The following is a 16,899-nucleotide window of genomic DNA, read 5'->3' on the forward strand; positions in this document are numbered from 1 at the left end:
GAAGGAAAAAGGGAAGTGAAGACAAGAGAACATGTAACATGTCTTACAGGTTGCAAAGAAGTTGATTTCAGCATGAATCACAGACATGATTCCCGATTATCAGTCCTCACACTAAGATACTTAAGAGGAGAATAAGGTATATGTGATACTATATTGGCCTACTTTGCCCCTTGCACGTTTTCGCACACTTCACACAAAGAGTCAACTAATAAAATAAAGAATTATTTCTAGAAGAAACTGAAAGAAGACAAACCGTTTCTCGATTGCATCCTGATCAGCTTTATGACCATGAACTTCTGCAAGTAAATCTTTCAGTGGAAGATTCTGTTTTTCCAAATCTATCCTGTACTTGCCAACTTCAACCTTAAGAATTGCTTCAAAAGTTTTGAATTTCTCTAAATATGATTGTGCAGTAGCCATTGCCTTCTTAATTGCCACCTAAAGAAAGGTTGACAAGATTGACACGACTAAAATATATAAGAATGCATTTTAATGCACCTTGGATTAGTAAAAGCTCTCCATGTACTCAATATAATTACAGTCAAGAACAACTGGCAATGCAAACCTGTATTCGGTTTTTCAAACTCAAGATTCCTTCTTCAGTCAGATTTACACATCCAATCATTGGAATACCATTCCAAAAGAGGTTCTCCATGATGGCTGGCTCTAACTGCATAATTGCTTGCACACAACAAACTGCGTTGTCAAATGCTTTACAAACCACCTCTTCAAAATTCTTTAGGGCAGTGTTATAGTCAAATACACCTTGCTCCAGATTCACAATTTCCAATGCAAAAAGCGGAGGCTTTTTAACAATCTGTATGAAGTTCGCAATAGGACCTCTCTGTATTCTCTCTCTCTCTCTCTCTCTCTCTCTCTCTCTCTCCGTGAAGATAATTGAATTAAGTAGTAAATATTTACATCAGACCATCAAGTTAGTAAAGAAAATAACAGGCATAAATGAAAGTCTACCAAGACTCTAACACAGAAATGTCACAAAGAAAGCACAGCCCAACGCTGAATCAAAAATAAAGGCATTCCGAGTATGCCAAATATACGACAGAGCTGTCCATCTAAGGAAATGGAAGAGGCAAGAATAATCTGAATGCAAAGTAGACATAGAAGTCATCCTTCCCATAATCACAAGCGAGCTGATACCTGCTGCTGAGTCATGGAGGAAGGACAACACAAGGGAAACAAATTTCCAAATCTGTCGAGCGAGCTGATACCTGCTGCTGAGTCATGGAGGAAGGACAACACACGGGAAACAAATTTCCAAATCTGTCGAGCAACAAGGAAAGAGACAGAGATGAAGAAATGTCTCATCACATGTAGTGCAAACTACACAACCACCACCACAAATCTTGCGACCACGCAACACGTCCCCAGTTGAAGACCCCAATAAAAAACCACCACATGAACACTTTGCCCTGATAAGGAACCTTAGACTTCCAAAGTTGCATGAATCTTTCCTGCCACTTCTTCTTGCTATCCTGAATATGCCATAATTTATTAGCCTTTCCAATGATCCATCTCTTGGCCTCAACCATTGGATGATATATCTGATTAGATAACCTATTCTCGAAACCATCAAGAAGCACAAACATCCAATCTCGCCAAGGAGACAATGGCTGTAAAGCAAGCAAAGGAGAGAACCTCAGAACCATGTCCTCTATGGATGACCAAATGTCATGATATCCTCAAGGCACCCAAAAGTGCTCACAAATACACGGGAAACAATAAAGACGAGGCTGCCCAAGAATGACACCATCATGGACTATCTGCAATCAGGAGGACACCTGACTGAAAAATATAACATCTCCTCCCAGGATGCAATCAAATGAGAAAGGAGAAAAGACTCAGAGACCTTAATGGGCCTCATGGAATTAAGCACATTCCACCAAGAAACTTGAATAACCGTGCTACCATGAGAGATGCCAGTCTTTTCTATATCACACACAGATATCACACAGAAAGGACAGCTGGTGTGGAGCGAACAATAGCCAGCCAAGGAGCACCAATGTTAGGAAGAACCAGATCAGTTGACATCATAGAGGAGATCTGCCATAGCATTAAACCACGAACAAAGGCCACATGACCATGGATACCCGAGGCTGAATCAAAAATAAAGGCATTCTGAGTACGCCAAATATGCCACAGAGCTGTCCATCTAAGAAAAATTGAAGAGGTAGGAGTAATCTGAATGCAATGTAGACATAGAACTCATCCATCCCATAATCCATAAACGAGCTAATATCTACTGCTGAGTCGCTGAGGAGCGCACACGGGAAACAAAACTCCAAATCTATCAAGCAATAAGGCAAGAGACAAAGAGATGAAGCAATGTCTCATTAAATGTAGTACAAATACACGCTGACCACCGGAGATCTTGTGAGCACACAACACATCCCCAATTGGAAGACCCAATAAGCAACCTCCACATGAACATTTTACACTTATAAGGAACCTTTGACTTCTAGAGTTGGATGAATCTTTCTTGCCACTTCTTTTTGTTGTCTCAAATATGCCATAATTTATTAGCCTTTCCAGTGACCCATCTCTTGGCCCAACCATCTGATGATATATCTAATTAGCTGGTCTTTTCTCGAAATCATCAGGAAGCACAAATTGAAGAGAATGGCTGTAAAGCAAGCAAATGAGAGAACCTCAAAAGCATGTCCTGGAAGGACAACCAAATGTCAAGAAATCCTCAAGGCACCCAAAAGTGCTGACGAATACGCCGAAAAGAATAAAGATGGAGCTGCCCAAGAATAACACCATCATGGACTCTCTGCAACCCCAAACAAGGCATCCAATTAACCTTGTCTTGCTGCAAATCAATATCAAGCCAATCCAATAACCTGTAGGTAGCCAGCACTTCTCCTTGCAGCGAATTCTACTCCTTACAAAAATCAAAAGGGCACCAAACTGCAAAATGTAACATCTCCTGCCAAGATACAATCAAATGAGAGAGTCAGAAAATGCTTCATGATTATGTTGGACATAATCGCCAAGCAGAGTGTTGGCAAACTCCAGCAAATGCTCCCAGTCAATATCCTGAGAATCACAGAATCAGAGGCAACCTGAGCATAAGAACGTTCGTGAGCGACCACGCAGGCGATTCAAGGACAAGGCTTCCGCAGGTGGCTTAGGGACAGGGCATGATCATCCGCCATCGTCACTTCTTCTCTCTCTCTCCAGTTACAAAATCTCTCTCTCTCTCTCTCTCTCTCTCTCTCTCTCTCTCTCTCTCTCTCTTTTCGTAAAAGGTAATTGTATTAATTACGAAAAAAATACAAGATTACTTGATTACAAGATACATGACAACAATCTAAGCCATCATGTGAAGAGGTTCTAAGTACTACAAGTTACAATGTCATGGCAAGGACGCGGAGGAAATTGCCATATGCCAGGGACGTAAGTCCTCCCTAGAGAGCAAATCAGAATGGTGGAGAAGAGCTAACTGCCAATACAAGAGGCCCTTAAGCCTTGCAATATGCCGTTGAACATTATAGGCGGAGTCAAAAAGAAAAGCATTCCGAATGGTCCAATTATGCCAACAGCCCCAATATCGAAGAAAGTGATACATGAGCTTCATATGTGGCTGTGCCGGAGTGGGGTATTTGGGCTTGGCAAAAAACCCAATCCAAGGGGCGCAGGGTGAAACCAACCACCCCTTGCCAAACAGCCGACAAAAAGAACCAGACTTTCTTAGCGATGGGGCAAGAAATAAATCCGTGGCGGGCGGATTCCACAGTAGTGGTGCAAAAGAAACAGGTGCCATTGGAGATTCGTCGCTTGGAAAGAGCTGAAGCAAGCGGAAGGCCACCAATCATCACTCCCCAAAGAAAGACTTTATATTTAAAGGGTGTCTTGTTCAACCAGCCCTCCATCACAGTTGCCCTCCACCATGACCGGGATTTACACAATCCCCATAAAGCATTCGCTTTAGTAACTAGCCATTGATGATCTTTAATCAGAAGATGATACACCTGGTTAGCAGAAGCTTTGCTTAAATTCAGCCGGCCTTGTAGGTCCCAATCCTGCCAGGGATGATCCGAAGCAAGGGCAGGAAAGGGTTGTCTGCTCTGGAGCACCCTCAACAGCTGTTCCCATAAAGGCCTATATCCACGAGGGATCCTAAAAAGCCTCCTAGCTGTACGAAACGATATAAGCACATTGCGACTAGCAAGGGTGGCATCTGCAACCGAAGACAAGCCCAAACGTGCCATCCGGTTGAATTGTGGTCTAAGCTCATGTTTACCTTCCCACGAAAGTAAACGCGAGACTGCCAGTAATTCCAATTGAAAAGAGTTAGTAGCTAGGCGATCCTCCGTTGGATGCCACTGAGCCTTCTGGAGGACGTCTTTCCAGGAAGATACCAAATGACTAAGCAACGATGAAGAAGAACTGGAGAACCGCGAATCAACATTAAGAACATGCCACCAAGAACTCCGGATTTGGGTATTTCCATGCAGAAGCCCATGGCCCTCAAGTAAATAACCGGCTATAGTGACCCACGGATGATGATCCGAGCACATGGCGCGGAAAAGAGACCAACGAAGTGCCTGCATGTGAGTTTGGGCATCTAAAATAGCTCTGCCACCCATGCGTTTGGGGGTGCACACATGCGACCACGAGATCCAGGAAATACCTGCATGCAATGAGTCCTTCTTCCATAGCATGAAGCGAATAGACTGAGTAAGAGCATTCAGAGTTGTAGTAGTCCAAGGCAACAATGGCAAGAAATATGTGAGAATGCGCAACATAATTATCTGGGCTACTTTGAGGCGAACATGAAAGGGCCAGGCCTGAGACTTCCAATACATAAACTTAGCCACCATTTTCTGAGAAATCCACTGCAGAAGCTGTTTTGGGGGAACATCAACACCCAAAGGGTATCCAAGATGCCGGACAATGGAGCCACGAGGAACGACCAGACCCTGCCAGTCCAAGGACTGCAAATCCGACTCCGTGCAGCTTAGAATGGCTAATTTGAGCGCATTGATACGAAGGCCTGACGCCTGACCAAAGAGACCCCAAACATCCAATGCTTTTCGAAGGTTATCCTTGTCCGCACGCAAAATCATAAAGGTATCATCCGCCAGGGATTGGCTAATGAAGTGCTGTCCTGTAGGAAGCGACAGTCCGGCCAACTGAGAAGAGGCTGCCATATGAGATAACATGGAAAGAACTGGATGTGTTGCAAGGGCAAAGAATAGAGGGCTCAAAGGGCACCCCTGTCTGAAAGAACGGGCAAGGACAAATGGCTCAGTAACACCTCCGTTCAGCATGACTCGCGAAGACGCCGCAGCGCTAATGGTGTAGATTAGACGAGACATCCGAGCACCAAAGCCCATAGCAAACATAAGTTCAGCAAAACAAAAGACCAGTCCAGATAGTCAAAAGCCTTTTCCAGGTCCAGTTGAATCAGTACTACCTCCTGATTAGAATGCCTTGCATAATCAATTGCCACTTGAGCATTCAATACATTGTGCAGAATATTTCGGCCCTTAATGAAACCATACTGGAGAGGGTGCACAAGGGCAGGGAGATGCTTATGGAGCCGATTCGCCATTACTTTGGAAAAGATTTTGTACATTGAACCCATCAAAGAAATTGGCCGCCACTGTGTCAACTTAGATGGCGAAGGAACTTTTGGAAGCAGTTTAATAAGTCCTTCTTTCCATGAGGAAGGCATGATCCCCGTTTCCCACACCTGCTGAAACAAAGCCTGCAATGGTTTCGCCAGTTGGGTAGCAAAAGCTTCAAAGAACTCATTGGTGAGACCATCCCAACCCGGACTTTTATCCTTGGGCAAGTGTAACAAGACGTCCATAACCTCTGCCTCACAAATATCTGACTCCATAGTAGCTTGCATGTCCTGCGAAAGCTGATTGCGGACCAGGTCATAAAAAACGGAACGGGCCTGAGTAATTTGGGCTGAAGGTGGAGAAGTGGAACCGAGAAGGTCGCGGAAATAATTCCTGCACATATGCACAATAGTCTCTGGATCCAGGATAAGGTGGCCTTCTACATCCTCGAGTCTGGTCATATTCTCTCAAGAAGGAGAGGCGTGGAGAGCTCGAAAGAACTTATGGGTCTGACATGCACTATCTTGCAAAGTCTCTGTCAGATGTTGCAATTTGGCCTGCTGATATGATTTCAATTGGAATTCTTTAATAAGATCAGCCACCCGCATGGCCAGTGCGAGCAGAAATGCATCATCCGGAGTGTCGACCAACAGAAAACGAACCAAAACCAGCAAGTCCTCCACTGCCTGTCGACGCCGCCGACAAAGAGAGGCATGATATATCCCATACTGCCGAGCAACCCGTTGCACATTAGAGAGCAATCTTTCAAATGACGCAGTGCCCTGAGAGGAAAAGTCCAAGAAGAATCTATCAATCAATTGCTGCATATAGCCCCGAAAGATTGCATGCTTCAAGTAAGACGACTTGAAACGCAAAGGGAGTCTCTCCAGAAATTGCTTGAAAGGTGCAATGGGTTGTGCAAGCAACTCGAGCTGCAGAGGGAAATGGTCCGACAAGGCATATTGCTACAACACTTTTATTTCGAGCATCTCAGGAAGAAAATCATCATTCTGCATGATATATATACGGTCCAACCGCGACCATGTTGTTGCATACTGGGCAGAATGGAAAGTAAACCCTGTAGAAGACGGGTGTAGCCAGGACCAGAGATCTTGCTTAAGAACAGCAAGAGCCAACTCATGCCACATACGACTTTCCAGCGTATCCATTACCGAATGCTCCGATGTGGACTGGGAAGAATCAACACATATTGAAATCCCCCATGAAGAAGCCCCGTCTGCCAAGTGACAAGGAGGTCTGCAAAGTTTGCCAAAGCTCCCGGCGAGATAACAAATCATTCCGAGCATAGAGGCCAAGTAACCATAAGATTTCCCCTTCGAATAAAATTTCAATCACCAAAAAGCGGCCATGAACATCATTTTTAATAAGAACAAGTTGATATTTGTCATGTACAATCATGAGCACACCCGAATAATGCATGGCCAGTGTTCCTGCATAGAACAAACGAAAGCCATGGCAATCCACAACTTTTCCGGCTTCACCGTGACTCTTGTGCTCCACAGCACACAGGACATCCCACTGATTCTCATACAATGCAGTCCACATGGCATGTTGCTTGTGTCGAGAACAAATTCCTCACACATTCTACGTGGCTATTTTCATGTGTATGCAAAACAAAATCAGGTACGAGGCACAGCTTGCCTAGATTTGACTTTGTCGGCAAGAATGTCCAAGACTCCCTCATCCAAGAAATCCGCCAACACCGCAAAAGAGTTCTAAGCACAAGATTTGGAAGTAGACGGCATATTTGCTGGCTTGGGAATGGAACGGGAATAACGACAGTCCCACGGGGTAATGACGTTGCCTCTGGTATCAAAAGCCAGCTTAGCAGGTGGACCCTTTGGATGATCCGAATACATTTTCCTGGCGGGCTGAGGACGGGGGGCAGAGGAAACCATAGCAAGAGCAGAGCGCTAGGAAGACAACATTTCCTTCCTGCGCATATATGTACACATGGAATCTTGTGAGGTAGTAGGCACAGTATTCTCCATGCCAGCAACAACCCTGTTGCCTTTTTTTGCACGTACTTCAAGCCAATCAGTGGCACGGGAATCCAGACCCGAAACCTGTTGTTTACCTTTGGCCAGAACTTGGGGCGGATGGATAGTATCCAGCGACGGAGCATCACACACCATATCTTCCATGGGCGGCGCAACATGGCCAACATCTGAAGTGTGTTGCTGCTCCGGGCATTCGGCCATAAAATGCCCCAACTGTCCACAAGAAAAGCAATGTCCTGAAAAATTACCCCATTTCAAACGAAAGTGTAACGGATGCATGCCAGAGCAATTGAGGCGTAACCAAGCAGGCCTTTCCCTTGCAGTGTCCCATAACATACACAAGCGGTTGCGATTCACAGCCCTGAGACTGGGAGGGACCAGAACCGTGCCCACAGCGGCCATAGCATCCTTCAATAGTGGCCAATAAACAGCCGGACAATTTTCCACTTCTACCCACACAGGGCATTCACGTTGCAGCAGACGCTGAAAATCTGCCATCGGGCACCATGGAACCACATGAACCAACCGGCGATCAAAAAACAAAGGCAGTTTAGACAGGAGAGCAGCACGGTGCCTCTCAGATTTCAACAGGACCTCAAAAAAACCTCAGGTTCCAACAGAAATCTCTTCAACACATTCCCCTTGTAGCAGACTCTGCAGCCATTGGCGAATACGGGAAAGCAGCGGGATTCGACCAGTAAAGAAGAGTATCTCAGCGCGATCATAAAACACCGAAAAGGAGCGTAGGACAGTTTTTGGGTCCACGGTGGCTTCCAAAACATCGTCAGGTGCAGAGTCAGAAAAGACTTCCTGATTATGTTGAACATAATCGCCAAGCAGAGTGTTGGCAAATTCCAGCAAATGCTCCCAGTCAACATCGTGAGAGTCCACAGAATCCGAAGCAACCTGCGCATTGGAACGATCCTGATGAACACCTATCTCTTCCAAGGTATGCTTAGTACGTTTACCCACAGGTTGGATGTCATGACCCGGGGGCATCTCTTCGGTGCATGGAACCATATCCTCAGGTTCCTCAGCATCAGAATCCGGGCCAAGTGCTGCCACCGTTTGGTCTATGAAATCCAGATCCAAACCAGCCATCACGTATCACGATCTGATCTCGAAGGAGGACTGACGCACAGTGCAGATCACTGTCGGCTGAGTTAGAAATCTGCACCCCTGTAAGCTGGTTTCCCACACGGTCAAGGACGACCCTCTACTGTATCACAGAATTCTTTCTGTTATGCCAGAAACCTAGAAGAGGTGAATTGTGCAGTGCAGCCGCCTGAGTGGTGGGGCAGAGTGCGCGCAGGACCTGACCAAGACGTCACACGAACAGGTTGCAGGCGTTGACCGGCCGAGGTCGCAAAAGGCAGGTACAGACGACAGGTGGCAGGCGTGCAGGGACAGAGCTCGTGGAGGACAAGGCCAGAGCTCGCCGAAGGCAGAAACGGCACAGGCGAACACACAAAAGCAGGGACCCGCAATGCCTGTTTCCGTCAACGCCCAGGAAAATTGGCCGAAGTGCAACGGCAGTATGGCGAAACGAGACGGTGGCCTGCGTCAAGCGTGGCGCAGTCCAACGACAGCAGCGGAACAACAACACGGGTGGCAGTTCGCACGAGCACAGGCAGGCGAGCACGGCGAATGACGATCACAGGCGGACGAGCACGGGCGACGGCGACTGTCGCGGCGCAGACAGGCGACTGAGGCGGCGGACAGGCGATGGCGTGTCAAGCAATAGCGGCGACAGACGCGATGGCGTGTCAGGCAACGGTGGCTAGAGACGCGACGACGGAGTGTCAGGATTTCGGTCCCGCTCCCGCCATCTCTCTCTCTCTCTCTCTCTCTCTCTCTCTCTCTCTCTCTCTCTCTCTCTCTCTCTCTCTCTCTCTCTCTCTCTCTCTCTCTTGTAAAAGATAATTGTATTAATTACGAAGAAAAGGTGCAAGTTTACATGATTACAAGATACACGAGGGCTCTAAGCCAACGTGTGTAAAATCCCAGTACAAAGCCACGAAAAAGTTACACAAGTCATGGCAAAGACCCAAAGGAAATTACCATATGCCAGGGAAGTAAGTCCTCCCGAGGAAGCAAGTCCGAGTGCCGAATGAGATCTATCTGCCAATTGAAGAGACCTTTAAGCCTGGCAATGTGGCTCGATACATTAGAGGCCGAATCAAAAAGAAAGGCATTCCGAGTGATCCAATTGTGCCAGCATCCCCAGTATCTAAAAAAGTGGAATAAGATCTTCATATGCAACTATGGCGGTGTGGGGTATTTTGGGCGCACAAAAACCCAATCGAAAGGGGTTAGTGAGGACCCCACCACCGCGCGCCAAACCTATGGCAAGAGCGACCAGATATTCTTAGCGAGCGGGCAAGAAATAAATCAATGTCGGGCCGATTCCACAGTAGTGGTGCAGAAGAAACAATTGCCGTTCGAGATTCGACGCTTGGAAAGGGCCGAAGCAAGAGGAAGACCACCAATCATCACCCGCCAAAGAAAGACCTTACATTTGAAAGGTGTCTTATTCAACCAGCCCTCCATCACAGTTGCCTTCACCATGACTGAGATTTCCGCAATCCCCATACAATATTAGCTTTAACACCCAGCCATTGATAATCTTTAATCAAAAGATGATACACGTGATTAGCAGAGGCCTTTTCCAGACTCAACCGGCCTCCAAGGTCCCAGTCCTGCCAAGGACGATCCACAGCAAGGGCAGGAAAAGGTTGCCTGCTCTGAAGCACTAACAAAAGCTGTTCCCATAAATCACGGTATCTACGTGGGATTCTGAAAAGTCTCCTGGCAGTACGAAACGATCCAAAGACATTAGGACTGGCAAGGGTGGCATCCGCAACTGAAGTCACACCCAAACAGGCAATTCCATTAAATTTTGGACTGAGCTCATGTTTGTCTTCCCATGAAAGCAATCTCGAGACTGCCAGCAATTCCAGTTGAAAGGAGTTAGTATGCAAGCGGTCCTCCACTGGATGCCAACGCGCCTTTTAGAGCACCACTTTCCAAGAGCCGACAAAATGCAGTAACAGAGAGGAGGACGGACTGGAAAACCAAGAGTCTGCATTAAGGACATGCCACCAGGAGCTCCGAAGTTGTGTATTACCATGCCAAAGCCCACTGTCCTCAAGAAAATAACGGGCTATAATGGCCCACCGGTAATGATCCACATACATAGCGCGAAAAAGAGACCAACGAAGTGCCAGCATATGAGTTTCGGCATCCAAAATAGCTCCACCACCCAGGCGCTTGGGGGTACATGTATGTGACCACGAAATCCACGAAATACATTGGTGCAATGAATCCTTCTTCCATAACATGAAACGAATGGGGCGAGTAAGAGCCTTCAAAGTAGTAGGAGTCCACAGCAACAATGGCAAGAAATATGTGAGCATTGGCAGCATAATTGTCTGAGCCACTTTGAGGCGGAGATGAAAGGGCCACGCTTGCGACTTCCAATACATAAACTTAGCTGCCTGTTTCTGTGAAATCCACTCCACTAGTTGCTTTGGCCGAACATCAACACCCAACGGGTACCCAAGATGCCTGACAATGGAGCCACGAGGAACAACCTGACCTTGCCAACCCAATGACTGTAAATCGGACTCTGTGCAACTGAGAATGGCTGATTTGAAGACATTGATGCGAAGACCAGAAGCATGATCAAAGCGCGTCCAAACATCTAATGCCTTGCGAATGTTATCCTTGTCCCCACACAAAATCATAAAGCTATCATCAGCCAAAGATTGGCTAATGAAGTGCTGTCCCTAAGGAAGAGACAATCCGGCCAGCTGAGTAGAAGCTGCCATTGAAGATAACATTGAAAGAACCGGGTGGGTCGCCAGGGCAAAGAAGAGAGGACTCAAAGGGCAACCCTGTCTCACCGAGCGTGCAAGGACAAATGGCTCTGTAACCCCACCATTGAGCATAACGCGCAAAGAAGCCGCAACACTAATGGTGTAGATCAATCGGGACATCCGAGTACCAAAACCCATAGCAGACATAAGTTCTGCAATGAAAGACCAGTCTAAATAGTAAAAAGCCTTTTCCAGATCCAATTGAATCAATACCACTTCCTGAATAGAGTGCCTTGCATAGTCAATAGCCATTTTCACATTTAAGATATTATGCAGAATGTTGCGGCCCTTAATGAAACCATATCGAAGAGGATGCACAATAGCTAGAAGGTGCTTGTGGAGCCGATTCGCCAGCACTTTGGAAAAGATTTTATCCATCGAATCCATCAAAGAAATTGATCTCCAATGTTGCAACATTGACGGCGAACGAACCTTTGGAAGCAGTTTGATAAGGCCTTCTTTCCATGAGGAAGGCATGACCTCTGTTTTCCAAACCTGCTGACACATAGCCGCTAATGGCTTCACCAATTGGGCAGTCGAGTTCTCAAAGAATTCATTGGTGAGACCGTCCCAACCAGGGCTTTTATCCTTAGGTAGGTGTAACAAAACATCCATAACCTCCTCCTCACAAATATCTGCCTCCAAAATAGCTTGCATATCAAGTGGAACCTGATGGCAGACCAGATCATAGAAGACTGAGCGTGCATGCGTAACCTGGTCAGAAGGCGACGGAGAAGAACTAAGAAGATCCAAAAAATAATTCCTGCACATATTGACAATGGTCTGCGGATCAGTGACCATGCGACCTTCTGAATCCTGTAGTCTAGTCATATTTTCTCAAGCAGGAGAAACATGCAAGGCACGAAAGAACTTACGAATCTGACAAGCACTATCTTGCAAATTGTCAGTCAAGTTGTGCAGTTTGGCTTGCTGATAAGATTTCAACTGAAATTCTTTAATAAGATCAGCCAAACGCATCGCCAATGACAGCAGAAATTCATCATCTGGGGTGTCCATTAGCAGCGAACAAACCAAAGCCAATAAGTCCTCCGCTGCGTGTCGACGCCGCCGACAAATAGAGGCATGACAGATCCCATACTCCCGAGCAACCCGCTGCACATTAGAGAGCAGTCGTGCAAAGGAAGCCGAGCCCTCAGTGGTGAAGTCCAATAAAAACCTCTCAATCAATTGCTGCATATAGCCTTGAAAGATTGGATGCTTCAAATAAGACGAGTTGAAACGTAAAGGGAGTCTATCCAACAACTGCAGAAAAGGTGCAATGGGTTGTGCAAGTATCTCAAGCTGAATAGGGAAATGGTCCGACAAGGCATATTGCTGCAAGACTTTCATTTCTTGTATCTCAAAAAGAAAATCATCATCCTGCATGATATACATTCGGTCCAACCGCGACCATGTAGTTGCATATTGTGCGGAATGAAAACTAAACCCTGTAGAAGAAGGGTGGAGCCAAGACCAGAGATCTTGCTTAAGTACCGCAAGAGCAAAGGCATTCCACACCCGACTTTCCAGAGCATCCATCACCGAATGCCCTGAACTGGACTAACAAGAGTCAACACACATTGAAATCCCCCATCAAAAAACCCCTTCTGCCAAGTGACATGGAGCTCTGCAAAATCTTCCAAAGATCTCGTCGGGATGAAGGGTCATTCGGAGCATAGAGGCCCAGCAACCATAAGATCTCTCCTTCAAATAAAACTTCGATTACCACAAAGCGGCCCTGTACATCCTTTTTAATAAGAACAAGCTGGTATTTCTCATGGACAATCATAGGCACGCCAGAATAGTGCATAGTATGAGTCCCTGCATAAAACAAGAGAAACCCATGGCAATCCACAACTTTTCCTGCTTCACCGTGACTCTTGTGCTCAACCGCACACAAGACATCCCATTGATTCTCATGCAAGACAGTCCACATGGCATGTTGCTTATGGCGAGAACAAATGCCTCGCACATTCCACGTGGCTATCTTCATATATCTTCAAAAAGAGAATCAGGTACGAGGCACCGCTTGCCTCGATTTAACCTTTTCCGCTAGAATGTCAAGGACACCTTCATCCAGAAAATCAGCTAACACTGCCTTGGGAGTGAAACGGGGATAACGACGATCCCAGGGTGTAATCACATTACCTCTAGGATCAAACGCCAACTTAGTAGGTGGGCCCTTTGGACAGTCTATATATGCTTTCCTCGTAGACTGATTACGAGGAGCAGAAGGAACCATAGTACGCGCAGCATGTTGGGAAGAGAACATTTCTTTCCTGCGCATATACGTGCGCACGGAATGCTGTGAAACATTAGGCCCAGAAACCGCCAGGCCAACATCCAAATTTTTACATTTTTTGGGACATGCCTCTAGCCAGTCATTGCTACGGGAATCCAAACCCAGGACCTGTTGTTTACCTTTATCCAAAACATTAGGTGGCTGGGTGGCCTCCTGTGACGGAGGATCAAGCACCATGTTATCCATAGGCAGCACAACATGCTCATCATCTAAAGACGGTTGCCTCTCTGGGCATTCCGCCATAAAATGCCCCAATTTTCCACACGAAAAGCAGTGTCCTGCAAAGTTGCCCCATTTCAAGCGAAAGTGCAAAGGATGCATGCCAGAGCAATTAAGGTGAAGCCACGGAGGCCTTTTCCTGGCAGTGTCCCATAACATACACAAACGGTTTCGATTCATGGCCCTTAGGCTTGGGGGAACCAGCACCGTTCCCACAACGGCCATGTCATCCTTTAACAATGGCCAATAGACAGCCAGACAATTTTCCACTTCAACCCACACCAAGTATTCACGTTGAAGCAGGCGTTGAAAGTCTGCCATAGGGCGCCATGGCACAACATGGACCAAATGGCAATCAAAGAACAATGGCAATTTGGACAGGAGCTCAGCCCGATGCTTCTCCAATTTCAGCAGCACCTCATAGAAGCCTCGGGGCCTAACAAAGATCTCCTCAACACATTCCCCTTGTAGTAAATGGTGCAACCACTAGTGAATATGGGAAAGCACTGGGATCCGGCCAGTGAAGAACAGTATAACCGCACGGTCATAAAACACCGAGAAAGAGCGCAAGACAGTTTTCGGGTCCACCCTGGCTTCCAGAACTCCTTCAGTTCCCGAGTCAGAAAAAGCTTCATGATTATGTTGGACATAATCGCCAAGCAGAGTATTGGCAAACTCCAGCAAATGCACCCAGTCAATCTCCTACGAATCCACAAAATCAGAGGCAACCGGCGCATAGGAACGTTCCTGAGGACCCATTGTCTCGTCGGAAGTATGCTTGGAGCATTTGCCCGCAGGCGGAAAGTCAGAACCAGAAGGCATATCCTCCGTGCAAGGAACCATATCCTCCGGCTCCTCCGTATCAGAATCCCGACCAAGGGCTGCCACCGTCTGGTCGATAAAAGGCATATCCAGCCCAGCCATGTCTCTCTCTCTCTCTCTCTGCCTGCTGCCTGCTGCCTGTGAGTTGCCTGCAAGTCTCACCTAACGTGACCTGTCCTTGCAATCAGATTTCTCTGTCCTTGCAGATTCCTGTATGCAAGCTTTTTGACCGCAGGTCTAAGCCTGTTAGTCTGGGGGCCTGTAACTGTCTGCGTCTATACCCTGCAGGAAGTTGCCCAAGCGTGTATTGAACTAAAGCAGCAAAATGTGTGCCTGACTACCTGCAGAAGGGCGCACAGGGACTGTGCTGAAGTCTGGGCTGCTCGCACAACAGGTCTGTACCTGACTGGCAGTGAGAAGGCTGTTCATACAGGGGTAGGGCAGAACTGCACTGGCGTAAGGCCGTCTGGTGCAATCGATTTGTCTCTCCTCAACAAAGTCGTCCCTGCAGATTCAGAGTAGGGTCGCAGCAGATCTGGAGGTCCCGCAACAGCAAAAGCCCGATACCCAGAACGGCAGGCAGTTCCAGTAGGGATGCAGGGCCCACGAACAGGGAAGAAACGCTGAAAACGTGCCCTAAATCAGGGCAATTAGGCAGCGCTCATCTCCACACAGGCTGCGATGGGAGGGGTTGCTGCCATGACATGTTTACAAACACGGATCGTGACTCTCCTGCGCACGCCTTCTTTCAGAAACGAGAGTCTGGAACTGCACAGAAGCTGGAGTTCGGAACTGCACAGAACTTGCAGAACAAGCCGCATGTGTGTGCTCCTGACGATACCCACGTCAAAGAAAAACGCTCAGAACGCAGTTCGCCATCCATGCGAGTCTTCTCTCTCAAGCCTTCTCTCTTTTTTTTTCATAAAAGGTAATTGTATTAATTACAAAAAAGCTACAAGTTTACATGATTACAAGATACACAATGGCTCTACCCCATCGTGTGTAAAGAACACACTGTCTCTCTACAAGAACCAGACGACCTAAGAGTTACAAAATCATGGCAAAGACGCAGAGGAAATTGCCATATGCCAGGGACGTAAGTCCTCCCGAGAGAGCATATCAAAGTGCCGGAGAAGATCTATCTGCCAATACAAGAGACCCTTAAGCCTAGCAATATGCCGCTGAACATTATAGGCGGAATCAAAAAGAAAAGCATTCTGAACGGTCCAGTTATGCCAACAGCCCCAATATCAAAGAAAGTGAAACATGATCCTCATCTGTGGCTGTGTCGGTGTGGGGTATTTCAGCTGCACAAAAACCCAATCAAACGGGCGTAACGAGAAACCAACCACCGCTCGCCAAACGGCCAACAACAATGACCAGATTTCCTTAGCGATGGGGCAAGAAATAAATCGGTGACGGGTGGATTCCACACTGCTGGTGCAAAAGAAACAGTTGCCATTGGAGATTCGACGCTAGGAAAGAGCTGAAGCAAGCGGAAGACCACCAATCATCACCCTCCAAAGAAAGACCTTATATTTGAAGGGTGTCTTGTTCAACCAGCCCTCCATCACAGTTGCCCTCCACCATGACCGGGATTTACACAATCCCCATAGGATATTAGCTTTAGTAACCAGCCATTGATGATCTTTAATCAGAAGATGATACACCTGGTTAGCTGATGCCTTTTCTAAATTCAGCCGGCCTGCAAAGTCCCAATCCTGCCAAGGACAATCCGAAGCAAGGGCAGGAAAGGGTTGTCTACTCTGGAGCACCATCAAAAGCTGTTCCCATAAATGCATGTATCCACGAGGGATCCTGAAAAGCCTCCTGGCTGTACAAAAGGATATCAACACATTGTGACTGGCAAGGGTGGCATTTGCAACTGAAGTTAAGCCCAAATGTGCCATGCGGTTGAATTTTGGTCGAAGCTCATGTTTACCTTCCCACAAAAGTAACCGCGAGACTGCCAACAATTCCAATTGAAAAGAATTAGTAGCTAAGCGATCCTCCGTTGGATGCCACTGAGCCTTTCAGAGGACCAGTCTCCAGGAACATACCAA

At 46.9% G+C, this 16,899-nt stretch overlaps 1 protein-coding gene across 5 annotated transcripts in view; it reads right to left on the bottom strand.

The window, feature by feature from the left end:
• LOC148028254 (uncharacterized) overlaps positions 1-16,899 on the bottom strand; it is a 346,086-nt gene that overhangs the window by 252,930 nt on the left and 76,257 nt on the right. For 4 of the 5 annotated variants that reach the window (XM_087690038.1, XM_087690041.1, XM_087690040.1 and 1 more), the window contains exons 11-12: positions 566-817; positions 254-438 (exon numbers count right to left, since the gene is read on the bottom strand). In XM_087690038.1, coding sequence (XP_087546164.1) covers positions 254-438; positions 566-817 — 437 coding nt within the window. The remainder of the gene's footprint in view (positions 1-253; positions 439-565; positions 818-16,899) is intronic. The other variant, XM_087690039.1, reaches the window with a different exon arrangement.

Source organism: Lygodium microphyllum, chromosome 12, assembly GCF_053477565.2.
Source record: "Lygodium microphyllum isolate KBCC chromosome 12, Lygodium_microphyllum_v1.1.10, whole genome shotgun sequence".
NCBI classification, from domain to species: Eukaryota; Viridiplantae; Streptophyta; class Polypodiopsida; order Schizaeales; family Lygodiaceae; genus Lygodium; species Lygodium microphyllum.